Genomic DNA, 27,244 nt, shown 5'->3' on the forward strand with positions numbered 1-27,244 from the left:
TTACCCGAGGAAGAAGTTTTCCTTCAATTACAAGCAAAGTGTCTCCAGAACATATCGTAAGCTCTTTCAGTGTGGCGTCCTGGGAATACAGAATTTCCTTTTTGTCACTTATGATTTCGGAAAGGAATAGACGCTTACATTTTTTAACCTTATGCCTCTATTACTCTTTCAAGAAATACATGACTAAAGCAACAGATGTTGAGGAGACAGGAAATGACTATAAAGTAGTATATCATCATGCATTAAATGATGGGTAAAAACTGTAAATTTCATGAAAGATCAGAGGAAAGGGACATGGATGAGATGAGAAATTATGAGAGCCTTTTACAAGAGATGAAATTTCAGCTAAGCCTAGGAAAATGAACTGAACTGGGAGAGCCAGAGGGAAGAGAACTAACTCCTGGAAAGAGCAGAGTGTCCGGGAGGTCAGGTCTAAGCCCGCTTGTTCTGATGAGAGGGGAGAGCTGGACCTGAAGGTGGTCACCGCGGGGGAGGGCGCTGCTTCGAATAGAGGTGCCACGATCTGGCTGCACATGGACGACAAACGGAAGTGGGGAACACCGGTCCTGGGAGCCTGCTGTGGCAGTTTGAGTAAAGGGGAGTAGAGGCTCGAAGGAGGCCAGCAGCGGGGCTGGTCAGGGAGGACGGGAGAAGTGACAGCCCTTGAAAGACTGAGAGTGACGTGAAGATGACAGGCACGTGGTGAGACAGCAAATCACGCTTCCTTCTGAAATGGGGACGTCTAGGAAGAAGAGCCAGACTTGGGCGTAATGAGCATGCTTTCAGGTGAGCTATTTGACAGCAATTTGGGAATCAGTGAAGAAGAAAGTGTGGAAACCATCTGACTAGCTACCCTCTCCGTCCTGAACAGCTGAGTCTGCTGCTGACTCTGGGCAGCCAGGTTCCCAGCCAGGGCCCAAGGGAGGCCTCTTCACTTGGACAGCAGTGCGGCCGAGCACCCCAGGGCCCAGCGTGCCAGCCCCACTCTGCCTGCGGCTCCTCTCAGCGCCCCGACAGCGGGCAGCTGCGGCGGGGCCTGAGTGGCTGAGCACATCCTCTCAGCTTCCTCACAGAGCTTCACTTTGGGTCAACTTCTAAGGCCATGGGTTTGGACTGGGAGGTTTGATGCTTTTAGGCCAACAACAAGATTAACCACCCTTTAAGCCTGAGCAAGAAAAAAGTGCAAGCAGACCCAAGGGTGGATTTTTATACCCTACAAAGAGCTTTCTCTAGAATTTAGTCATAAGAGTGGTATATCTTGTATGAAAATACAAAACACAATCATTTTGAGGGATAGAATGTATAGAAAGAGCCTTACTTCTTCACATAAAGGCTCTCCGGCCTCATAGCACCAATCCATTTTTCGTAAATGCCACGAGTCTCCTGTGAAGGAACCAAACCAGATGGAAAAAATTCAGAAAAATATGTTCTAAGACTTTATCAAGAATGACCCTTCTAGGGCCTCCCTGGTGGCGCAGCGGTTGAGCGCTGGGTTGCGAAGCTGCCCGCAGCCTCTGCGGCGCCGGTTCGATCCCCGGCTGCTCCCTGGCCACCGGAGGAGGGTCCCACATGGCGCGCAGACCTCTCCTGCCGCCCGCTGCTCCCCTCAGCAGTGTCCTTCGGTCCCTCTGCCTGCTCTGCTCCCCGCTCTGGCTCTGGTGAATCCTCTCACCCTCCCGCGCTTCTGACTGTACCCAGTGCTTGTATAAATAAATAAATAAATCTTAAAAAAAAAAAAAAGTGACCCTTCTAGATAAATGAATAGCAAATGGAACTTGATTTAATAATTAACTAACTTTTAAAATTAAATTATACTTCCAGAATAGGAAGAAAACTAAGTTGTTTCTCAGTTTGGTTAATGTGCTCTCTATTCCACCAATAATCGTATGCTTGTGAATAAAAGTGACACTTGCTACTATTATGTGACATTTGATTATGCCTTTATTATTCACAGACTAACACAAGCCGTCTTCCTGGACGAGCACTGTAGTGAGGTTACACTGAGGAACTGGAAAGAGCAGTGCCTCGAGGAGTGGAGGGTGCTGAATAGAGTGAATGTTGGATTTTTAACCCTGGATTATTAAAAAATAAAAACCATCACCAAACAGTCAACTCCCTTTCGCCCCCAAAGCAGCTGCAGCCAAAGGCACAAACCCAGATCCAACATCAGCCCCTGCAGCCCACAGGCTTCCAGTCCCAGGCCGCCTCTTTGCCAGCCCTCTTTTGTTTGGCCTTAGCTTTAGACCCAGTAAGACAGACAGCAACGGTTAACCGATGTATGTATGTTTAGCAAAACACCAGCGAGCTAACAGCGTTCATGGCGCACTGGGTGGAAGGAGCTTGGGTCCTGAAATTGGCGGCCTAGCCGCTTGCTGCACCCCTGGGGAGCCATGGGGCCCTTCTTGGCCTCGGTCCTGTGGCCTCTAAAACAGGAACAGGTGGTGGTCCCTGACGGGGAAGACTGTCATGCACAATGACTGCCCGCACCCACAGCTGACGCCCCCATTCCACTTCCATGGAGTGAAGGCATAGCAAGAACTGGGGAGCAGGACAGCGCCTCCTCCACCCTCCCCACCCCCATGCCTTATCCACCCAAGGCTCCCACTTCAGGACGCCCTGGCCAGTCGTTTCCTCTGCACTACAGCCCCTAGTCTCCACCCCGGAAAAGCAGCCTGCAACACTTGCGCCCGCTCCAGGTCAGTGAGAGCAGAGAGCTGGGTGACCGGAGGGAGGGCTAGGCTAGCCCTTACTCTTAAGAACCTGTGCTGGACCGCCCCCCAGGCTCTCTGCCGATGGGCAGGCTAATCTGCTGCCACTTCCTCTCAGTGGCACACAAGAACCTGGAGAATTCATCATGTAAGAACAGAAACGTAAAGTGGAACTGACATGGGGAAAAACTACAGAGAGAAAAGAGCAGAAAAGTATCGGATGGTCTCACTCAGAGCATGAATACAGGGGAACCAAATAGGACTTTATGAAAATTAATAACAGTACAAAACACAACAAAGCAAAAATGGACAATTGTAAATCAGCGGCACCCTACGGGGAGGAGGAAGGAGAGGGAGCAGAGGGAGGGAGGGAGGTGCACAGGGTGACAGCGCACGCACGGTGCACTGGGAAAGGAAGTTCTATGGGACTACACCTGAGGGGGCGGGAAGCAAATATTGTTTAGCAATGAACGATGTAATGGTAAAGAGTTTGCATTCACTTTAAGTAGAGGGTGTGGCCGAGAGCCCTGGTGGGGCAGCCTTACCTGACAGGCCAGATTTCTCCAGCATTATTTTTAAACACTGTAAAAAAAAGAATAATGCTCATTAGCTTTGTTTCTGAGTCACAGTGTGAGAAATGCCTGCAGGCCGGGGCCTGCTGCGCACGGTGATTAAGATGAGAGGCCCCTGCAGCCTTGAGGAACCAGAGGCCTGCAAAGGCCTCAGGGAGAACAAAGAGACACACTGCTCCTTTGAAGTTTTATGGTTTCTTTTCTCTGAAATTAAAAAACACTGGGCACATGTTCACAGCATGCAACGAAGGGTTAAAATAAAGAAATCAGAAATGTTTTGCCACAGAAAATCTCCAACGCCCGCAAGCAGGACAGTCCGCGCCCAGTCCTGTCACCTAGCGGAGCCCCTGCTCCCCTCTGCGTCCTGGCCCCTCTCTCGAGAGGCAATGCTCGGATGTTGTACCACTCATGAATTGTCCTCATCTCTAAAAGATAAAAATTCTTTCCAAAATCAGTAATTCCTTAACAGCAAATATGCAGCCAGTGTTCAAATTTTTCTGCCTCCTCTACCTAAGCCTCTCCTGCCCTTCAGGCTGCCTCACCCGGCAACTGTGTCCGCTTCGGGGCGTGCAGACTGCAGGCCTGTGTGCAAGGAACAAGTTTCTGTCCCTGTACTTGAAACTCGGGGCCAGGGTTTGGAGTTTGTTTTGGCAAGAAGGGCGTGGTCGTTGTTTGGAACCTTCAGAATGCCTGCGTTTTGCTCTTTCTGAGTTCTAAGTTTTGCAGGGTCATTACCTAAATCTACTATTTAGATCTAGGAAATGAGATTAGGAGTTGAAAAACTGATGGTTAAAGATTCTTCATTTTATTAGCTGGAATTCGTCTAAAAAGCCTTCCCTTCTGTTCGGCTACTCTGTTGTCGATAATGGACACAGGAGAAACAAGATAAATGCTCGTTCTTCCCTCCATCCTCCAGAGAACTAATAATTCTTTCAGTGAGTGTGAACTCACTGGCTTTATGCGTGTCCACCATCACCCCCACTGATGGCATCTCTGAGCAGCGGGAACCTGTCCTAGCGGGCTCCTGGCAATCTGCAGCGTCAGGACGCCTTGCTATTATGACAACGTACTCCAGGCTCATCTCCGTCTGCTGACCGAGACGCAGAAGCCGCTATTCCCCCAGAAGTCCTGGTTCCTTCCAGCACAGGAAATGGTATTTGGCGACTACCATCCCAGCTGGGCTCTCTAGCGCCTGTTTGATCACGGTTTCCAAGCTATTTTAGGGGACAGAGCTGGAAAAATAGTTTTAAAGAAAAAAACACATTGAGTTCATCCTGACTCTCCACATCAGAGCACAGGCTTATCTAAGGACCTGACGCACCGCCGCTCCACATCCCCGAACTCCAAGTCCAGCTCTCTGTGAGGGCAAGGTCAGTGTCTGTCAGCATCATCATGTTCACACAAACACTCATGCTCGTGCGTGTGTGGCTGTGTGTGTCGATAAAGCAAAGACTCCAGGAGGATATATGCCAAGCGGTTGGTATTGGTGGGCGAGGGGATGAGGGACTTCAATTCTTTTAATCTATTTCTGTATAATTTAAATTACTATGATAGGGCCTCCCCAGTGGCGCAGTGGTTGAGCGCTGGGTTGCGAAGCTGCCCACGGCCTCTGCGGCGCCGGTTCGATCCCCGGCTGCTCCCCGGCCACCGGAGGAGGGTCCCACATGGCGCGCAGACCTCTGCTGCCGCCCGCTGCTCCCCTCAGCAGTGCACTTCGGTCCTTCTGCCTGTTCTGTTCCCCTCTCTGGCTCTGGTGAATTCTCTCACCCTCCCACGCTTCTGACTGTATCCAGTGCTTGTATAAATAAATATTTAAAAAAAATTACTATGATCAAGTATTATTGATAATCAGAAAAGAATCTTATTTAAAAAATTCTAGTTGGGTCACTAATTTTCAAGCTCCCCAAACTACTCCTTTAGTAAATATATAAAATTCTTTTAACATTTGTAAATCCTCGCCTTAGGACCTCAAAATCCTGACGCAAGTTACCACTGCTCCCAACCCACATGCCCCGAGCCTCCCAACCCCTGCTCCAAAAGTGAATTAATTACTCACTTCTCTCACAGATGTAGTTTCTTCCACTGTGACCTCCATCTCTGCCCCAGGCTGGATGTCACTCCCCAGAGCAAAAAACAGGAACAGCTGAGACCAAGAAGGAAGTGTAAATGCAGTCACTCTGAACTTTAAAATTCTATAAATATATCACTTCCAAAAGGGAAAGCCAATGGCCCATGAAACTAACAAAAATCTCAAATTATGTAAACACGAGATGGTGTTGGGTAACGTTACAATTTAAACAATAATCTCCACTACCCAGAAATGTAAACGCTTCATCACCAATGCTCTTCCTCAGTAAACATCATCTGCCGCGCTCACCGTCATCTACCTTGCTATGCCCTCTTTCTCTTTCTCGGTCAAAGGGACTTGCAGGTACCTTACCCTATTGGCATTAAGGGGCATTTTTCCTGAGTCATCAGCTGCGATCTCATTTTCTGTTCCGGGATCCATACACTGCAACTCCCAAGACCCCACAAGAAAAACCTAACTCCGCTCCCAATGGTCTGACTCTTCCTAATGCGGCTTCTCTTGTTACGCTTGCCCTCAGCTCAGCTTGGCATGCACTGCTACTTTCTAGGGTTCAGGGGAGAAGGAGAGCCAAAGGGAGGCGCTTGGGGAAGCAGTGCAGTGGATCCAGGCCCACGGGGAACCTGACGTGCAGCGCGTAAGGCGGGAGCCTCACTGATTGTGGACAAGGACAAGAGCTTATTAAATGGGCAAGGCTTCTGGCAAAGGTCAGCCTGATGGTATCTGATCCTGCAAATGAAGACTGGAAAGGACAGAGATACTGTGAGACTATTATGTTACTGCAGAGAGCAAGTAAGTCCCAAGTCCACATGCTGTGCTTCATCAAACCTATGCTCCTGGGGTTACTCATAATTTTTGAACCACTGAGAAAGTAAAAACTGTCTCAGCTGTAACTGCAGGATGCCACTGACTGCAAGATGCAGACTCATCCTTGACTTAAAATGCGAGTAAAGGGGGCGGGCACACTGCAGAACTGATGAAGCGCGGCAGCCGAAGCTGACAGTACTCAACTGTAACAGCCCCCTCAACCGTCACGTGTTCACAGAAGAACCTTATAAAGTGCTGTGACATATTTTATTTAAACAGAACTACATGATGTCATCCTCAAATAAATTATTGAAGAAGGAGCTTTTAAGAAAGCCAGCACCGCTGTAGTAAATGAGGGATGTGGAAGGGGCTTTACTCGGCCACGCAACCTGCCGTTACCTGAGTGGATGTCGGGGCCTTCCCGGGGCACAGACCCAGCGAGCTCCCCATCTTTAGTTCTGCCTCCTTCAAAGTATAGTTGTCTGGCACTATAAAGAATTTTGAAAACATGGTGAATGCTATTAACTCCCTCCTAGGCAAAATAATATGCCAAAATTAGTCTTTTTTTGAAAATCAATAATGTCAAGAAAAAATACTAATCTGTGAGTTACACGTCATACGAAAGAGTAATCTATATAGGTGTGTCTGGTTTCAGTTTCCACACCTGGATATATTGTTATCTGTACAACAGAATTAAGAAACGAGACAGCAATGAATGCTCTAGGTTCAGACTTAATTAAAAAATCCGTTGTTTACACGGATTAAAAGTCAGATAATCCAAATCAGTTCGCTGAAGATGGACTGGCTGCTTCTAGGTTTAAAGCCGCTATGCTGACCCGTCCGTGACGGAATTAAGTCTACTGACGAGACGTGTTACGGACCCATGAGCCAACTGCTGTCACACGAAAATTAGCAAAACAAAAAACTGCCAATAAACAAGACAGTGATAGCTATGTCAAAATCACAACTAAAATGAGGATCGACTAATCGGACAGATGGGTGTTATTATTTAAAAAAACAAGTCCTCGACTTTTTGTTCAGTTTTCTGTCACACACGAAGAAGACACTGGACGGCACTGTCCTGAGTCAGGTTCTAAAATGTAAACCAAGAGTACTGGGTGCTGGATGTCACTGTTTCACGTAGGAAAGTGCGCAGGAGGCCAGGTGGCATGTGTGTGTCAGCTTCTGAAGGCGGCCAAAAGGAGTTACCTGGACAGAGAAGCTTCCCATTTCTATCAATAGGTCTCAAACAGCTGTCCTCAGCTAGAAACAGAGAGAAGGGAGTTAGAACCAAACAGAACTCTAGAGACCTGCTCTGCTGTGTCAATTAGCAGGAAGCTACCACTAGCCACAAGTCCAAGGAATTCAACAAAACCCAGCAACCGAAAAACAAGCACGGGCACTCTTCCTTTTGCAGATGTGTGAGGCGGTAAAAATGCCCGAGCAAGGGGATGCTGTGCAAAAAATCTTAATGAGAAAAATGACAACTGAATTTTTGAAAGGAAAGGTTTTGTGACCTTTCAGCATCTTTGTCAAGGCACTTAAATCTGTCACTAATGAATATATTGTGAAATTAGAAAATAGTAAAATATTTACATTTACATTGTAATTTAAAATATTAGGAACACCGAGAATTAAAGTTTTTTTTTTTATGCTTTGTGAAAATCATAACCAGGAATAGCTTAAACGGGGCTTTCTTCTCATTACAGAGGGAGCATCTTTCTAAGCCTCAGAGAATTGTTCCAGTGCTCTCTGAGTCTGGATCTGCTTCCAATAAAAGCATGTTGTGCTTCTGATGCCGTGTCTCAAGAGCTCCTTTGGCGTGCAGTTTTTGAAGATGTCACTTCCTCCGGGACAGCCTCATTCTTTCCATCACAACTAATTCCCTGACTTGTGTCGACAGGTTCACGTTCATCATTTCCTCCGGCTGCACCTCTGGAGGCTCTTGAACGCCAGCAGGGGCAACGTTCGGTGATGAGCGACTTCGTCTATAACTGCATATACTTTTGTTTCTTTGCTGCACTTTGACCCATGTTGGCCGATTCCAATTGTTCTTTTTTTGTGAAACTGACCGTGGGCTTACTGCTGGGAGAGAGGAGGCAATGAACTGCACACTTTGCGGCCTGCAGGGAGGCAGCGACCAGTCACTGACAGACTTCAGAGGGAAGTCACTGGTCACTGAGGATGCGCCTGCGACTTCCGGGCTGAGCGTGCGCTGAGGAGCTGCAGCAAGCCTGGGCTCTGAGTGCTCGCTCAGCCCAACGTGGTGGGAACCGAGCAGCGCTGCTGGGTTGCTGGAGTGACGCGACGAACTCTTAAATGAAATGTGTGCGAGTCGGAACTGGACAGAGATGGCCTACACTGAAGATGGTAGGTGATTTTTAAGGTTATTAATGGACTGGAGCTAGTGAAGCGGGATGGGAGGGAGGTGGAGCCTTCTGAGAAGGCAAGAAAGGCCACGGCTGCAAAGTTCTGACTTTACTCAGACCATCGCAGAGGCGCCATCCGAGGCTCCTGAGTTCTGTATCTACACGACAGTGACATGAGGCTAGCATATAATTCTAATACAAACTTCCTGACAATATATAAAAAGAGTTATCCAACTTAGAAAATGCATTTTAATATTGTCTCCTGGTATTTTTTCACTCTCACTCAACACTGTGTCCAGGCCCTGCACTCTGGAAGCTGACAGGACAGCAGTGAGCAAAACAGCCTCGTCCAGTGGGAGGCCGTGTCCATCGCACGAGCATGCAGGGAGCTGGTGTCGGCGCTGTGAGGGAAGAGGCATGGAGAAGAGAGGAACTGAGGCTGCATGGTCAGGGATGCGCGGGGAAGCTCCATTTTCCTGAGACCAAATGAGTGTGGAGTTGGTGGGCAGGAGTGAAGGAAGAGAGTCCACAGTGATGGGGCACCAGGAGGCTGCAGTGGTGGGGTAGAGCTTGTGCACTAGAGGTCACAGTAGGTACGCAGGCAGCATCAGTCGGAACAAGCAAAACAGCCACTGCAGCGAGGCAGTCAGGTTGTGGCGGAGGGAGCAGGAGAGGCCACCCGCACCGGGGAGGTGCCACAGTCTGTGAGCAGCAGTGAGGGCTCATGCCAGCATTTAGGGAGACCCTTGCTCTTGGCAGCAGGGTGCGGAGTGGGGGCGGGAGGCAGGGAGACGATGAACTAGTCACTTTAATGAGCTGATAGTCAGCGAGCCTCCTGAGGGGCTGCTGACCTACAGTGCAGCACAGCCAGCTTAAGTGCAGTTCCAAGGGCTTGACACACACACTCCGTAACCGCCCGTAAGGGGAGCTTTAACTTACACCCATTCCCCAAGACCCCCACATCGCTGCGGGCAGCTGCCACCCCGTCCCAATCTGCCTGTGTAAAGACAGCTGAGGTTTTCCTTTGGAAGACCTGATGTGAGGGGGACAGAGGGGGCACTTGTCCCCAGGTCCAGCCTGTTTTGCTCGGCATGCTGCCTCTGATGTTGGCCCATGTTTGGCATGAGGTGAGTGTTCGTTGCTTCTGCGTGTGAACAGCTCCCCTGCACCAACACCATGATCTGCTCCTCACTCCCTGCTCACATCACATGGGTTATTTCCAGTTTTGGGTTGCGAACATGCAGGGACAGTACTTGTAAGGCATTGCCTTGGTTTTTCTTGGACAAACATCTGAAAGAGTTGGTGAGCGAGCGCTCAGTTCACAACAAACACGCCTTCACCAGGGCCCGCACACGCTGCATGCCCACTGGCCACAGCTGTGCTCGTGCCAGGGCATCAGCGCTGTACACTGTGGATAGTGCCACAAAGGCCAGTGGCGCTGTGCACTTTGCCCTGTGTGTGGAGGTTGCGTGCATGCAGGCTTTTTTGGTGAAGTGCCCTCTAACTTGGGTTGGGTTGTCTTCTGACTCGGTCAGTCAGGTTGCATGCTGGGTGCAAGGCTACTACTGTCAAATACGTTTTTTTACAATTCTTTTCTCCCCGATTGTGGCTTGCCTTTTGAAGAATAGAAAATTAAAATTTTGATATAATCCAAATTATTAGGTTTTTCTTTCACTGTTAGTTTTTTTTCAATTCTACCTAAAAATTCCTTTTAGTTATGGCAAGAGTAACAGATTTTCTTCCAGGAAATTTAGTTTTAGTTTTCACATTTAGGACCAGGATTCACTTTGAGTCATGTGATGCAAAGCAAAGCTAGCGGCCCGTTTCTGCATCGATGGCCAGCCAGCTGGGCCCGTGACACATGGAGACTCTCCCCATGGAAATAACTTGGCACTAGTGATGAATGTAAACTGACAAAGTGTACCAGGATTCTTACCGTGGTTCCACTATGAATGTTCTAGGTTCTAAAAACCACGTATGACCTTTGTTGTAAATTCTTCTAAATAGAGGCTTTAAAAATGAAAAACTGCAACAATGAAATATATAAAAGAAAACATTGACAAGTCTCATGACATCAATGATAAAGATTATTTTTGAGATTTGATCCATATGGCAAGAGAAATAAAAAGGAAAAATAAACAACTGGGATTACCTCAAGTTAAAAGGCTTTTACACAGTGAAAGAAAAATACAAGTAGATTAAAAAGGCATTTTCCTGAGTGAGAGAAGATAGTCACACATCACGCCACTGATGGGGTTAAAATCTTAAACATACCAAAAACACAATTCAAAAATACAGCCAATTAATAAATGGGCAGCAGGTCTGAAGAGACAATTCACCAAAGGGCATATTCAGGACGTCAAATGATGGATGGAAAAATGTTCATCATCCGTTTTAATGGGGGGAATTTAGCCACAGTGAGGTACCATCTCTCGCTCATGGAAATGGCACATACCGAGAAGCCCCCAAACCCTGTTACACCGTTGGGGGGGGAAAGTAAACTAGTGCAGCCATTTTGGAAGGTGATCTGAACTTGCCTAAAGAAACTAAAAACAGACACTGTAGGAGCCAGTAATCCCATTCTTGGGATCTATCTACAGAACATGACACCATCAACTAAAAAAATTTTATGCTCTACAGTGTTTACTGCAGCATTAGTTACAAAAGCCAGGACTTGGAGACAGCCTGAGTGCCCACTGATAGGGCACTGGGTCAGGAAGAGGGGGTATAGCCACACCACAGAACAATTCAGCCATAAGGAAAGACTCTGAGGGAATTACATGCCATAGAGCCAGTCAGAAAGACAAAGACCAATGCTGGATATTTACATAGTAAATGATTTGAAAAGCAAAATACTTAAAAAAAAACTAGTGGGCACTAATAAATAGTGAGGCTTCTGAGGCTAAGAGGGAAGTGAAAAGGAGAAAAAGTCAAAGAAATAGTAGGGATGGTGGTGGAGAGAAAAATGAAAAATTCAGGGAGAAAGTTTGGGCCACAGAGAGTAGGACTGTAGCCCTGAAATCTCAGGAACAGCATCTATCCACTCGTTCATTCACTCACTCACTCACTCATTCCTCCCACAAGTATTCCACGAATGCCGCTGTGGGCGAGGCCCTTAGCTGGGAGCTGGACAATATTAATGAAAAGACGGCCAAGGAGCCCACACTTGAGGAGCTAAGATTCTAAACGGAAAAGGAGAGGAAAAGGGAAAACTAGTCTCAGCTCAGGGCTGCACCCTGGCGGGCTGGAGACCCACCTGGTGGCCCACTTCCTGTCTGCGCTTCTGCAGAGCACACTGGCGTGGTGCGACAGGCCTCAGAGCAAGTCTTGAAATCAGACAGTGTAACTCTTCAACTTCATCTCCCCACCCTCCCCGAAAATTTTCATGGATACCTTCAGTTCTTTCTATTTCCATATAAATTTAAGAATCAGCTAACCAATTTCTTAAAAAAAAAAAAAAAATCCTACTATGGTTTTGAGTGAGCATATAACGAATCCACAAATAAACTTTGGGAGAATTATTCTTTTAACAATTTGAGAACATGTATATCACTCCATTCATTCATTATTAACAGCAATGAGTTCTTCACAGCAATGATTTCTACATACAGGGCTCACACATTTATCACCAGATATTTTATGGTATTTTCTGCTATTATAAATGTTATCTTAATTTCATTTTTGTTGCTAGTAAAAATACCATAAATTTTTGCATGTTGACTTTGAGCGCTTGTTTAATCCACTTAATAATTCTAGTAGCTCCCGAATAAAAACTGCAGGATATAAAGAAGGCAGTCAGTGCATTGCTAGAAAGCGCGAACCCACGTATCACGGGGACAGTGGTTCTTATGCAGGGTGGCCGTAATAAGGCAGTCCCAACCACTGGCAAGGACCTGGGGTCCTGCAACCCAACAGGCTGCTGGCGGGGACAGAAACAGCTTTGCCATGTTGAAGGCAGGATGGCAGTTTCTTAGAAAGTTACACAAACCTGCCATATGGCCCAGCAATTCCAATACTAGGTATCTACCCAAGGAAAATGAAAACTATGTCCACATAAAGACTTAAATGTAAACGTTCACAGCAGCATTGATCATAACAGCCCCAAAGTGGAAACAACCCAAATATCCATGCCCTGGCAAATGACCACACACAGTAACACAACACACTGCGCAGGGCCAGCCAGCAGTAAAAAGCAACTGCTGACAGCTCCTAATCCGGGATGAACCTCAGTGAAAGAAACCATACACCAAAGACTATTATTTACTAAAAAGTAAGTACACAGAGAGCAGGGGGACTACCAGAGGCTTGGAATGTAAAAGGGCTTGAGTGAGCTTTTTGGAGTGACAGAAATGCTCTAAAACTGGACTGGGGTGATGGCTGCATAAATCTACGTATTACCTAACAATCGCAGAATTACACTTAACGCGGGTGTTTTGAGGCATGTAAATTAATTTCAATAAAGCTGTTAATGAAAATCTCATGTTGTGAATAATTTACAGAAAGTTGTATCCGGTGTGACAGAACTTATGCAATTAGGAGAAGGCGTGTGCACAGGCAGACGTGCATGCGAGGGTGCGCCGGGGCCTCGCTGCCTGGATACACACCGCTGGCTGCGCGGGGGAAGGAGCGAGGAGAGGGAGGAGGGAGAGAACAAAGAGGACGTCAGCTTTCCCGCAGTGTTTCCAACACAAACCTACAGGTGACAGAAGTTGAGTTTGTCCCTTCTGGGCGGCAGGGGCAGGAGCTTCTCTGACTCACTACTGTACTCGCCCGTATTTTTAATTAGAAATCAAAACGAAACTAAATTAAATAAAAAAACAAAAAACAAAAAAACAAAAGCAAACGTAAATGATTACCTAGTTCCTTCATTAATTTTAATTCCTCTATGGCTTTAATTCGAATATCAAACACCACCTAAAATAGAGAAATAAACTAATGACTGTGTATAAGGTGACCAGTGAACAGTGGGGGGTGGAGACTGGCAAGGTGGTACGCAGGTTACAGCAGTTACTCGCTACCTGGCATCCAGCTGTACAACCTACTTGAAAAACTTTTTCCACCACTGAAATTCATTTTGTCTCTTGCACAAAATTGAAAGCAAAAACTTAGATCTTAATGGTTACATTTTTATCAAATCGATGTTATTGGGAAAAGAAAGAACACCTACAGAACACTAAAACAATTTAGCTACAAAGGCAAAGAGGTGGCAAACCACTGATCTTTCTGCCAAGAGCAGAATAAACTGGAGGTAATCCATCTCTAAGGGACAACTAGTAAACTCATATAATAATCCATGATGCTAATCCAAAGACACTATTTAAATTTATTTTAGAAAAACTTTTCTTCCTTTAAAGTTCAAATTAAATTGCCTGTAGGGCTTAAAACTGGAAATTCAGCTGTGAAACTGATGGCAGAGATGACTCCCCGCTTCCTGCTGGTGCTCCACGTTGCACTCCAGAGGCTGAAGCAACCAAGGGCTCCCCGCCCCCACAGGGACAGGGGAGGCCTCCCAGCAGTAGTGGTCTGGCCCACAGACTGCCCCCTTGGCCGCAACCAATCACATGCATACACTCTGAGAAATGATATCTTTATGAAAGAAAACATTCTGAGTTTCTTTAACATTACAGAAAAATAATAAATGGAGGTACTATGGGAACAAGAAAAGCTGCTGACTGCAGTGTTTAAGGACCCCAGTATGGCAGTCCGAATGGAAGACTGAGCAGATCCCGCTTAAGGGCAGGTGGCTTTATATAAAGCACAGTGTTATGCGGAACACTTTAAGGTAAACTTAAAAACCCAAACACCACAACACAAAACCAAAGCATATATACCCTGAAAACAGCATTTCATGTTTATCAAAGCCAGACAGGAACTAATGAAGTAGCTTAACACCCCCGTTCCAATTCTAGGCTTTGGACTTTTTAAAAAATAAATATATGCCAGTGGACAATATATGTAAATAAGCTATAATAAAACACTGAAAATTAAGCTGATTTCTTAAGATTAAGAAAGTTAAGATTTAGAAAATGTTATGAAAGATTCTAAATAAAATTCTGTTAACTAAAAACCTATTCACCAAACTTTGGTTATAATTTACTCACTGTGTTAACAGTTGCTGATATTTTAACCTGTTTCTCTTCAGAATCTAATTGGCATAAGTTTTTTACTTGGAGCCAGTCAATCTCACTCACGCTGGTGATGCAGTTCACTTGTTTGGTCAACAAGCTGTAAGGAAAAAGACATGGAAAGAAAGTGTCTTTACACAGCACTGCTAGGACAAAAGAGATCAGAAAATTAAAATCTCTCCTTAGGCACCACTTTGAAGTCCGCGTGTGCCCTTCCTTGTGACTAACTACGGTCCCGCGTTCTGCTGAGCAGGCTCTGGCAGGTGACGCGCCCCTCAGGGAATTGGCAGGCGGTAGCCTTGGGGGTCCACATTCATGACTCCAAATATCCCCGACTTATACAAATAATTTATTGTCACATTTTTCAAAGGGAACTGCTGTAACTGAACAGTCATTAGCTTCCGCTGGCACCCGGGAATCAGCAGGGAGCCTTAAGACTATTTCTGCCAAAACCTCCCTCAGCCTGAGGTTTAATTTAATGCTAGGACAGCCACGGCAGTCGCGCAGAACGCCACCACGTGGAAGTGCCACATCTAAGGGGTACCCATCACATCGCCACGTCGCATATTTGTGCTTCAGTGTAGCATTCTGTTTTGTGATAGCAAGGGGCAGTAGTGTCTCCTACAAAAATGTCCCCACATAAAGTGGTCACAGGGCTTGAGGGAGGGGTGACTTCTAATTCACACAGAATCACTGAATGCACCAGGAGAAGTCTTTTTTGGGAGACCTCTAACACACAATTCTACTCTTTGTTTCAGCTATTCACTCTGGAACTCCACCCCAAGTTAGCAATCTTGGAAACAGCAAAGTGTCAAGCACAAAGGCTACCTTAAAATAGTGAAAAACTGGATGATGATGACTGTGACGATGATGTAGCTAAAATGTTTGGCACTGTGAGCAACGCTCTGCAAGCACTTAACTCTCTTGAACCTTACAACTCTCTGCTGTTATGCTGATGATCATCCCCATTTTACAGAAGAAGACACAGTGGAGAAATGAAGTTACTTGCTCATGGTCGTAGTGAGTGATACGGCTGGAGGTCAGCCTAGTGGGCAGCTCAGAGTCCCAGCCTCACCAGCGCACTGCACTGCTGGCACAGGGGTGGCCTCACCACTGCACGGCAGCACACTGCCTACACAGGCGCAGCCTCACCACTGTACTGCCCTGCAGTGCAAATGTAACATCAATGTAGCCATGAGGTGAGGCTTATGAAGAGCCTCCAAAAAAGGGGGTGAGGGAGCAGGATAAAACTAGCTACAAAATAATCATTATTTTGTTTAAAAAGAAAGAACTTTCACAACAAAAGCCAATTACTTGAGCTCAGAAAATCACCAAAGTTAACAGAGATTGATACTAGCAAGGCCAGAGACCCGTCTCCTGTCTTCACTGTGAACTTCCCAAGGCCTAAGAATGCATTATACTTTTTATAAAGGAATAGATAATAAAGTGTATTAAATAATCAGGGGGAAGAATGAATGTCTGGAAAACAGCTGTCAGAAAGAGTAACAGTGATAAGCAGAGTATAAAACAGTCAAGTTCACGGTGCGTTGCCTCTCTGTGTCGCAACCACTTTATATCGGAAGAGAAACCCTGGGCCCAAGTCTGCTCACAGCACTGACAAGGCAGGCAGCTGGCTCAGCACAGGGAACCTAGAGTCTCCACAATGGAAGTTTGGGGCGACAGTGCATGACACCACGGCTATGGAAATGTACTCATAGACGAGGTCAGCAAACACAGAGCCAGGCAGCACTTCTAAGCTCCTAGTGACATATAGGGATGCAGGCGCATCCCCCCAGGAGGAAGGCCTTTCCCAGGCAGCGCGGGAGGCTCTCAGTCAGAAAATGGGTTCCGATGAAAAACTGAGTAGATTTATGGGTTTTCTTGTGACCAAATATTTAGACAAATTTAGTGATGATTTTAATGTCTTTCTCCAGAACTTTCTTTGTAAGAAAGTGCCTTCATTTTTAGAAAGAGGACTATCAGAATTCATTTGATAGGATTCTTCTTTATAGCCAAGTAATCTAGACTATATCTAACTTACCTTCTCAAATCACATCACAAAACCATTTCTTCTCCAAGTAGCCTAACCTAGGACATTTCTATTTACCCTACATAGATGACAATGTCTTGAAATAAAAGAAATGTTCAATTTGGATCTTATTAAAGCCTTTAGAGTTTGTAGAGACAGTACTGTAACTGAAATAATTTTAAAGAAATTTTGTTTCAGCGAGTTACCTGGTGTCATCATTATTAGAATCCTGAATTAAAACCGAGCTTCCGTTTCTGACGCCTTGTTCTCTGAATGTCTTCCTCAAGTCCTCCTCGGGAACAGGGGCCCAGCCCTCTTCTCCTGTAGAGTCAGTGCTATTGAGGAAGACCACCCCTGCCGGGAGAGCTAAGGCCGTGAACACGGTGCCTACTTCAGCGTTAGACGGAAAGACGTGGGAAGATTCTATCAGCTGCTGACAGCTTTCTCCATCACTGCTTGTCAGACGAAGAACATTTAAAAGCAGAGGTTCACAGTCACTACCAGTTGAAATCTGGACTCCGCCAACCTACAATGGTACAAGACAACCATTACTAGAGTTTACACTTGCTAGAGTCAAGTCAGCATGAAGTAAAAGGCTACTCTATAGAGTAAGTCTCATTTTTTTCCTTTTCAGGTGAAACATAGTTTTCAGGAATCTAAGTATCAGAAGAACAACTTCAGATTTTTCTTTGGAAACTCTCAGTCATCTTTTATTTTTCTGGGGACAGAGATGTGCAAGTCCTCAGTGGTGGCAGAGGCCTCGGAAACGTATGAGATGAACCAAGGACAGTCCACTGAGCGGCTGAGATGTTCTTCACCCCTTTTTTGACTTAGAAAATTCAGTCTGTTCCCACATGTTCCCTCTAAGGGGACTCATGACAGGGAGTCAACCCCTGATGAGCCCCCAGAGGGGACTTGCACGCCCCCCGCCCCCCAGCATTACTCAGTACAACTGACACCACGCTCGCCTAAGGACACAAACTGACTTACCCACCTTTGCGCCTCCACCTGACACACAGCCTGGCGTGCTAGGGCTCAATAAACAGCTCCTCTACAGGTGATGTGCACTGACCGTGCCACTACTGGACATGTCAACAGTTTTCTAAGGCCTAACTGCCTGCACACACTTGCTTAAAAAGTTCATTATAGTAACAAAAAATCAGAACTACTTTCTCAATACTTTTTTACCTCTACTCCATTCCATACAAAGATGTCTTCCCCATCAGCAATTTCAATTTCACACAGTGTCAGGTCATCTCCTAGGAAGATGAGATTATCAGCGAGACCAGCCATCACGATCATGAACAACTGAAATAAAGCAAGCTGAGATACTTTGTTTGAAAAGCATTCTCATCAAGGAAAACTAAGGAAAAGGCAATAACTATGTTGGCTATTTTATCTTAATTTTACTTATTCCTACCATCACATTTTAGCTCCCCCCCTGGCATTTTACATACTTCCCCATGTTATTTCATAAGCTTTGTGAGCATAAAGTAGGAAAAACAGTTAAAAGGTCAACGGTACTTGACACCATGAGCAGGCCCAGGCCGAGCCGCCTCGCCCACCACTAGTCGGCGCTATGTGTGCCGCAGGTCTCTGTGCCCGTTTTCTCATTATGAAACGGGGGTAAAAGAATTTGTGAAAAATCAAATGAGATCATTTATATAAAACACTTATCACCGTACTTGGCACAGGCCGAAAGAAATGTTACTACTACTATTATTGTTGTTTTGCTGTTAAAGGCTTTTTAAGCTCTCAAACTACCTTTGTTTTGCTACAAAGACTGAAACTGAGAGTTGGGTAAAAAATTAATTTTTTGAGTAATTATTTTACTCAAATAACTTGTGATGATATTAAAACAAAAAGTTCAAAGTCTAAAAAAAATTGCTTTGGTAGAGAGGTAGTGCTAATTTCAGAAAATACAAAACATTTCTTGTCATTTAAATACATAAACTGGGTGAATGATTTGAAAACGGACAGTAATCTTCATACTTAGGAAGGTGGCAGGTATGGTTAAAAACTGGCCAAGAGTAGAAAATCTCGGATGAGTCCCACGAAAACTAAAGATATAAAATGTTTTGTTTGGTATCTTCTTACCATGCAGCGTCTGGTAAACGTGAAGTCCCGCTGGTACGAACTTTGCGACGCTCAGAACCATATCTCCTTCCCAAAACTCTAAGAGCTGGAGACAGGAATGGAAGGAGAACAGTGACAAGTCACCGGCCACAGTTTCAGGTCAAGCTGATCCTGCGCCACTACACATACAGCTGACCCAGGAGCAAGCAACTGAGCCTTCCCTGCTCTTCCCAACACCAGAATCGTGGGACTAAGACATCCACTTGTTCAGTCAGTCAGTTCCAGAAGAGGGTCGATCTGCCCACCGGTGACCGAGGACTTCTGGCCCACACGAGGGCATGATGCCCACCTCGGCGCTTCCTCTCCGTGTGCGGAGAGAGCACTTTTACCAGAAGGCCAACTGACTCTCAGTGCCTTAAATCTAAATGTGGCGACCTCTGCACAACAGCAAAGATCAACCCTATGAGTCGCTCTCCACAATACAACAAAGTAATTCTCTGTAAAGAGAAATTTCTAATTTACAAATAGGAGTGAATTGTTCGATCTCCCAGCATCTTGTCACGGGCTTACTTCTACGAGAACAAAGATGTGCACCAAAACACCAAGAAGCAGACTGGAGTGACTCTAAAACATGAAAGTGAGGAAGGTCCTTGCCATTCGAAACGTCACCCTAGAGAGGGCTGACTCTACGTCATCGTATCAGCAGCACCGTCAGTCAGGACTGGTTCAGAAATGTGCCTTTAGGGCCTCCCCGGTGACACAAGAGGGTGAGCGCAGTGCTGTAAAGCTGTCTGCAGCCTCTGCAGCGCGGGTTCAATTCCCCGCTGGCCAGGGAGATTCCCACATGGAGTGGCAGAACTCTTCTGTCTCCCCGCTGCTCCCCTCAGCAGTATACTTTGGTCCTTCTGCTTGTTCTGCTCCCTGCTTTGTCTCTGGTGAATCCTCTCACCCTCCCGCGCCTCTGGCCTGTACCCGGGTTCTTGTATAAATAAATAAATTAAAAAAAAAAAGAAAAGAAAAGAAATGAGGCTTTAATGCAGAAGTTCAAAAACATTACATAATTTTAAAAATCCTGATGCTGATCCAACATTTAAATATTATTCAACTCAACCAAAGATAAAAAAGAAATTGGCCTGCCTTTTTTTTTTAACAAGAGGAAATTAAAAAAAAAAGTTTGTAATTATGGTAATTGATACAGCTTTTCAGAAAACTACTTTATTTCTGAAAAAACAATAAACCCTTCCACTTGCTAGTGCCCCTCGCCCTCGCCAGCAGTAACTGGAGGGAGAAGTGTGAGAGGAAGGAGGCGCAGGAGGGCCAGGCTGGAGTGCCGCTTCTCCCACAGCTGGACTTACGGCGCTGGCAAGTCATGGGCCGCATTTTTGAAATGGGGTTAGCAGGCCTCCCTGGGGTTCCCAACCAGAGGGTGTGAGCACACAAAAGCCCTGTAAACACTAGGGACCACTACAACCAGCGGGCACACAGTGGCGCTTTCACCCAGACTAGCAGGTGCCCCCCCACTTGGGATCCTCAGTGAGGAGAGCTCTCCCCTACCAGTGACAGAAAAGTGAATCATTTCATTTGTTCTTGGTTTTAGGCAGCATGCTGATCTTCATCTTTTCACTTCTCTTAAAGGAAGATTCCCTTTCACTTATTTTCCCAACCATCTACTCTTTATTCCTGCAAAACAGAACATTAGCAGACTTGACCGTCCACCTGCGAACCTGCTGGAAGGAACTGCGAGTCTGCCTGAGGGCGTGACTTACTTGTAAGGAGACACTGGGCCACCCCTCCATGGACGTGACAGACATAGCATTTTTCCAAGCAGCTTTGACAAATAAATAGTTATATCGTAAACCGAATTTCAGAAAGGAGACTCCAACTTGAGATGGGTCTTCACGTCCAAATTAAGAAGAAACAAGGCTAATTTACCTGAAATATGGACTGCCGGAGATCTCCTAAAGTTTTTCTTTTATCAAAGGTCAAATCCCACATGCTCTCTGTTTGAGAGATAACTGGGTGCAGGGCCCCATTGAAGAAATGATAATGAGGGCCCAGGTGGAGATGCAATTCAAAATTATTGTTTGTAGAATCATATTCTGACCTTTAAAGAGGAACAGAAAAAAATATATAAATGCTTTGTTTTTCCCAAGACACTGTTGCATCGCAAATCCCCAATATTTGATTTCTACTACAAACAACTTCCCTATTCCAGCTAAGTAACTGTAATTAACACTCTTGCTTCCATGCTCCAACCTGACTTTTAGTTTCTCAATGAACAGCAAAAATTCACTTTTGCTGTTGAATTTCAAGGAAAAACTGTTCCAGCACACACTATGCAAGGATCCCCTGAACGAATCCAGACACGAGTCTCCCAACTCTGAGATTATAGGAACCGTAGGAACAAAATGCTAGAAGTGGGCTCCTCTAACTGTGGGGCCTGCCACGTTAGCCACCTTCACCTGGGCTTTTTTGAGAGCCCAGTAGTCTCTCCTCCGAGCTAACCGAAGCCCCTCTGGGGACCCTCCCAACCCTCCACCCTGTCCACATGCATGTGCTCAGCAGCCTGGCGCTGGCTGCTCCTCTGAATCCAAGCAGCTGCCTGGAAGCTCAGGGCCCAACCCTTTGCTGCAGACAGCTGATGAAAGGGGAGCAGGACGAGATACAGTTCTCTACTGTGGTCAAAGATGGCACTATTTTGCCGACCATATTGAAGAGCTTACTGCTGGCTGACTAACCTCTTGGGCTGTTTATTTTTTTTTAAATACCAACTTCTTAATCCACATCGCTCACGCAGGTTATTCTTCACACTTAAAATATTTTGCTATTAAATTTTGATCTTTTTAGTGTCTTACTTTTTGTCAAGATTTCCTGATCTTGGCTTGCTATTCAACTTACTTTTCATCTCTCTTCCCCAGCTCCCAGTTAATGATAAAAATGTTGAACACCTCCCTGCCATATGGTCAGTCCACAGGGAGAAAGCGGAACATCCATTTCCTAGCCCAATCTGATCAGAGAGCAAATAACCTGTTCTTCAGGATCTGAGATTAGGCCTCACAAGAGGAGGCTGAGACCACAGGTTCTCACAAACCATCTCCTTAAGGATCATTACAGGTTTGTGCCCAATCATATTGACATTAAACCTAAGAGTGTGCAGAATCTGTATTTTCTTCCTTTTGCCACCTCTAGCCTGCCACCACATTCGCTTTCACTCAACTTAAATACAGTGGGCTCTGCGCCAGGGGAGGCCCTGGCTGCCCAGGACACAACTCACCAAGCGCAGCTGTGTGCTCCCCAGTCCCTCTCCCCATCTCAGGGCTCCCGCCCTACCCAAGCAGTGGCCACTCGTGTGTGGTCCCTTCACTCCCACAGACAGGGATAACTCACTACGATACAGCAGCAGCTGAAGAGACACTAGCATGAGCTTACTCACCTTTTTCTTTTTAATATTCATCATTAAATGCTTAAGATCCACATTAAATCTTCATTCTCCAGAAAAATCATTCAAACTCTAAAAGGAAGTGAAAATTACCTTTTTGCCTGTAGTTCGATGTTGGCTGCATCCATTTCATTCAGCAAGTGACATGGAACCCTGTATCTTGGATTGCCTTGAGCTGTGAACAAAACTGTGCATTAAATGAAATCTGGCTGTAGAAGGCAGCAAAGCAAACAAGGAAGGCCTGTGATGGGCGCCTGGAAAACTACTAACTCTCTATGTGATTACGAGCTTTCTCGGAATCTGTTTTCCCATGTGAAAAATAAAACAATCAGAACGTATGAAAAGTAGCCAATTCTGTAAACCAAGTTGGAGGAGTTCTATTTCTTCAATGCTCTTTAAATACACTTTTTAAGAAGACGACTATTTTCTTTCTGACTATAAATGCAATAATTGGTTGCTGTAAAAATTCTGGAAATTATAGAACTTACAGAGAGAAAAATTAAATAGAAATATGTAATCTGTATGCAATGACAGACTGTTGGATTTCATTTATCATAACATATTTCTTATTGTTCATTTTAAAATATTTTAAAATGTTCCAAGAGTAAATCTTTTAAAGGGGTAAAAATTTAAACAGCATTCAGTATTCACCTTCTGAAGTCATTAACTTAAACACAGCAAATCATTCACTGCCCATACCTTCAGGGGGTCTCTGCAACTGAGATTTCCGGTAAAACAACATGTAGGCACTTTCTTTTCCCTGAAATTGCTGTTCAATATCTTTTTCCTTGATTGGCTGGACTTTGGAATCATTTATATCAAACCAGTGGGGGCAGGTTTGATCATTTACTCTTTGGGGTTCTGCAGTAAGTGTCTCGAAAGCCTGCTGACTGTTCCTTGGGGTGTCAGACTCAGCCTGGAGAGAATGGGTCTTCAATAGACTGACTGTACTTTCATCTGCACTCAGCAGAAATACCTGAGAGTGAAGCTGTAAAAACTATAAAGAAACAAAAACAAACACTAGATTAATAAAAAAAATTTTAATTAGTCATGATTAAAAGAAAACTTTTTCTTCCTTTCTGTGATTAGATGTTTTTCAATGTCACCTTTAATTTTGGCCTGGTCAGCTAGGAGGGAAAGAAAATCCTTTTGGGCCATATTAAAACATTTAATAAAAATTAGTGTTGTTAAACAGCCTAATAGTTACATTAAGGAGGAAAACTGCCCTGCCACATTCTAAAAAAATACTGTCATTATACCTCAGTGACACTTTTTTAAAGTGGCAACTTTGTTGAAACAGATTGGGTGGAATAAACACTTTTGGAATGTTTAAAATAATCTTAACATAGTATGAACAAAGGCAATCACACAGTGAGGCACAACAGAAGACCTTGTGAAAGCCAGCATCCCAGACAAAGTCTGTTGGGATAAAGCACTGATTACAAGCCTGACTAACACAAATAACATCAACTAAATTGAATGTTGTCTTTCCTGGAAGGAGACAGGCCAGCTCAGGAAATCACAGCACAAAAAGCTTTGTCATAATCCTGGAAACTACTTCGTAAGTTCTTCTAGCAACAGCAGCTGGGCTTGTGTACCCCCTCTCCCTTCCAGTCTCTTCTCTCCTCTCTGGTCCTGTGCCCCCCTCCCTTTCCTGCAGCACAAATATATATTTTATACAGAAAATCACTTGGGAACTAGATGCAACACTAGCTTAAACCCATCCATCAAATAAGAAAAGTGATTTTTTTTTCATTTTTCTCATAGAATTAATCTGTGGCCAATCCTCTAATCAAAAATATTATTTTATCCAAAACATAAGGGCAGAGAACATACGGTCCAAAGATAATACTGTTAACAGTGTGCATAAAAGTGAATGGACTTTGAGACTAATTATAGGTACAATAAAATAGCAACAATTTGAAATTTCTGAGTAATGACATTTTTGTGTAGCCAATTTTCCCTTTGCTTCATAGTTGAAGCTTAACCCTTTAAAACCTCAAACTTCAGTGCATTCGGGTTCTAGTAATGGTAGAAAACTTTTACTGGAATGGCCTTCTTGACAAAATCTTCCTGATAAAAATGGTAAATTCTACACAAAACAATGAAAACAACTGCTGGAAATTAGCCAACAGCAAGCATTGAGGGGAAGGGAGGAAGCAAATGAGATAAATCACATACCAACCCCCTCAACCCCAGCTGGTCAAGTGAGTGGTGAAGAGAGTTCCAGCAACGGCAGGAGGCTAACTGGGCTATGGAAACAGAATCTGAGAATCTCTCCAAAGTCTGGAGAGAGAAAAGACTATAAAAGTGTCCCAAATCTGCATCCAATTTCCCCTCCATCCTTGGCTGGCTCTTGAAAGGTACACAGACAGCCTCAGAGCCAAGGAAGCCGGCAGAAAGCAAAGGCCAGGAGGTTCAAGATCTGAGCAGACTTTAGCAGCCTGCACCTGGGGAGAAAGAGCACGGGCTCAAGTTCCGCCAAATCAGAGCAGGTGACAAACACCCCAGGCTTCCACTGATGTCCTTCAAAGGCTGTGTCTTTGGCCGGGCCTTGCATACTTTTCCTTAAAAGGTCCAAATGGTAAATATTTTAGGCTTTGTGGGCTAGGAGATAGGCTAGAGGACATGCAAGTATAAATATACAATTTAAAGAAAAGAGCCATTTTCAAATTTAAGCCAATATTAACTCAAATTTTTTAAAAAAATCAGGTTTAAATTTGGCATTGATTTACCATCTGACTGATGGAAAAGAAAATGCAATTACTTTAAATGTCTTGACCATATGAAAAATAAATTTCTCAGGGAATGAAAGAGCAGGATTTGAAACAAGAAAACTTGGAAGGAAGTTTGAACTTTGGATGATTAATATTGGGTATAAAGGCAATAAAAGAATTTAAAAATTTGATACAGTCTCATAAATATACTCCAATGGAAATTAATTATTTTATAAAGAATAATCTTTTAAAAAATGTAACTGCTATAGTAATTTGGCTTTAGTCAAACACCTTCCACCAGAAAAAAAAAATTAAAGACCATTTTTAGCATGGGCTGTTCAAAATAGGCAGTAGGTCCTAATTTGCCCACAGATGATAATCTGCTCAACTCTGCCTTCAGAGAACAGTCCATGGGTACCCTGGGACTAAGAGCTACTCTGAGACTGACAACAAGACTATCCAACCAAAGCCCAAAAAGGAAGCTTCTATAGGATCAAGATACATAATGCAACACTCTTTAGAACAAAAAATAATCTACTCTCTACACATCATCCCCTATGTGTAGTAGACAATGTAAGATTATGTGACGTGAAAATAAACAGGAAAATGTAATTCACAATCAAGAGATAAGAGTCAATTTTTAAGGAAAAAGTAGAAATGTTAATAGAAACAGACCCAGAAATAATCCAGATATTTTAATAGGAAACAGCTTTATAAATCTGTTAACTTATAGGAAAAGGATGGGCGACTAGGTTCAGATAGGGAATTTCAGCAGAAAAATGGACACATTAAATAAGTGGAACTTCTACAGCTGACATCTGAAAAAAAAAAAAAAAAGGTCATTGACTGAGTTTAATAGACTGGATACAGCAAGACAGAGGCAGAGGACATGGAAACAGATGGATAGAAAGTTCCATATTGAAGCAGGTAACTGAACACCCATGACATGTAAAGAAATATTACATATGTAATTGGAGTCCTGGAAAGAAGAGATAATGGGGGCAAAAAAACAAATAGAAAAGAAAATGATTGAAGTTGAAGACTTTAAGCAGATACAAAAATATTGATAAACACAAAGCAAATAAACAATGCACACTATACTGAGATATAACTAAAAGATAACCAGAGCTCTCCTCCCAGGATTTGGAAATTAAGCAGTACCCTTCTAAAAACTCATCAGTCAAAGATGAATCACAAGAGATTGTCAAGGGAAATGACGAAATGTTGTGAACCGACTGATAAAGAAAGCATTCTAAATTCAGCTGCAGCTAAATCAGTGCTTAGAAGGAAACGTATAGCGGAGATACCAACCCAAGAATCTAGAAAAAGATGATCAAATTAAATCCCCCCAAAATAAAAGAAAATAATTACAAATAAGAACAGAAACCAAGGAAACAGAAAACCTATGAGCAGTAAAAAAAAATCAACAGAAGTAAAAGTTTGTTTTTGAAAACATAAATAAATTAATAGGTCCCCAGTAAGACTGATGGAAAAAAAAAAATAGAAAACACAAATTACTAGTATCGAGGATGTACAAGAGCAAATAACTTCAGCTCCTACAAATACTGAAAAGATAACAAGATATTTTGAACCACTTTATGTCCATATATTTGACATCATAAAAGGGCAAAATCCTTAAAAATGTAATTTCTTGAAACAATGCAAGAAGTGACAAAATCTACATAATCTTATAATTAGAGATATTAAAACTATAATTCAAAAATCTTACAAAACTTCCAGGTCTAAACAGTTTAATCAAACATTTTAAAAAGAAATAATAACCAGACTTAGAGAAATTCTTTCCAAGAATAGAAAAAAAAAGGGAATACTTCCCAAGTTGTTTATGAGTCTGACACTAAAATCTGTCAAAGACAGTACAAAAAAAAAAAAAGAAAGAAAGGAAGGAAATTAAAGAGTGGTAACTCTCATCAACATAAAAATCCTTAATAAAATGTGAGCCAACCGTATCAACAAGACATGGAAACCCACCACGACTCAGTGTGACTGACTCCAGAAATGTAAGATTGAGCAGCATTTAAAAAGGTCACTCAACAGAATTCACCACATTAATGGATAAGAGAAAAGCTGTGAGAGCTTATCAATAGATATAAATAGACCACACATATCTAATCAAAGTCAATCTCTATCAGTCAACAATGAATGAGTAAAAGTTAATTTCCTCACACTAATAAAGGGTATTTATATTTTTTAAAACCTTCACAGCTAATACAGCACCCTTGAAATATTGAAACACCAATCCAATCACTTTGATTGAAGACCTGTTCAAACCGAATTACTCGGGGTCACTGGACTGAC

General features: G+C 44.0%; 1 protein-coding gene across 3 annotated transcripts in view; it reads right to left on the reverse strand.

Annotated features, from left to right (window-relative positions):
- USP40 (ubiquitin specific peptidase 40) overlaps positions 1-27,244 on the reverse strand; it is a 62,546-nt gene that overhangs the window by 15,536 nt on the left and 19,766 nt on the right. For 2 of the 3 annotated variants that reach the window (XM_037524251.2, XM_054700174.1), the window contains 14 exons: positions 22,911-23,208; positions 22,305-22,386; positions 20,705-20,876; positions 18,794-18,878; positions 17,885-17,955; positions 16,903-17,222; positions 14,644-14,767; positions 13,399-13,456; positions 7,383-7,436; positions 6,573-6,661; positions 5,337-5,423; positions 3,254-3,290; positions 1,319-1,383; positions 5-79 (listed from right to left, as the gene is read on the reverse strand). In XM_037524251.2, coding sequence (XP_037380148.1) covers positions 5-79; positions 1,319-1,383; positions 3,254-3,290; positions 5,337-5,423; positions 6,573-6,661; positions 7,383-7,436; positions 13,399-13,456; positions 14,644-14,767; positions 16,903-17,222; positions 17,885-17,955; positions 18,794-18,878; positions 20,705-20,876; positions 22,305-22,386; positions 22,911-23,208 — 1,617 coding nt within the window. Of the gene's footprint in view, positions 1-4; positions 80-1,318; positions 1,384-1,835; positions 2,073-3,253; positions 3,291-5,336; positions 5,424-6,572; positions 6,662-7,382; positions 7,437-13,398; positions 13,457-14,643; positions 14,768-16,902; positions 17,223-17,884; positions 17,956-18,793; positions 18,879-20,704; positions 20,877-22,304; positions 22,387-22,910; positions 23,209-27,244 lie in introns of those variants that run through there. The other variant, XM_037524252.2, reaches the window with a different exon arrangement.

Source organism: Talpa occidentalis, unplaced genomic scaffold (genome assembly GCF_014898055.3).
Source record: "Talpa occidentalis isolate TD23 unplaced genomic scaffold, MPIMG_talOcc4v2.1 talOcc4.3, whole genome shotgun sequence".
Taxonomy (NCBI): domain Eukaryota; kingdom Metazoa; phylum Chordata; class Mammalia; order Eulipotyphla; family Talpidae; genus Talpa; species Talpa occidentalis.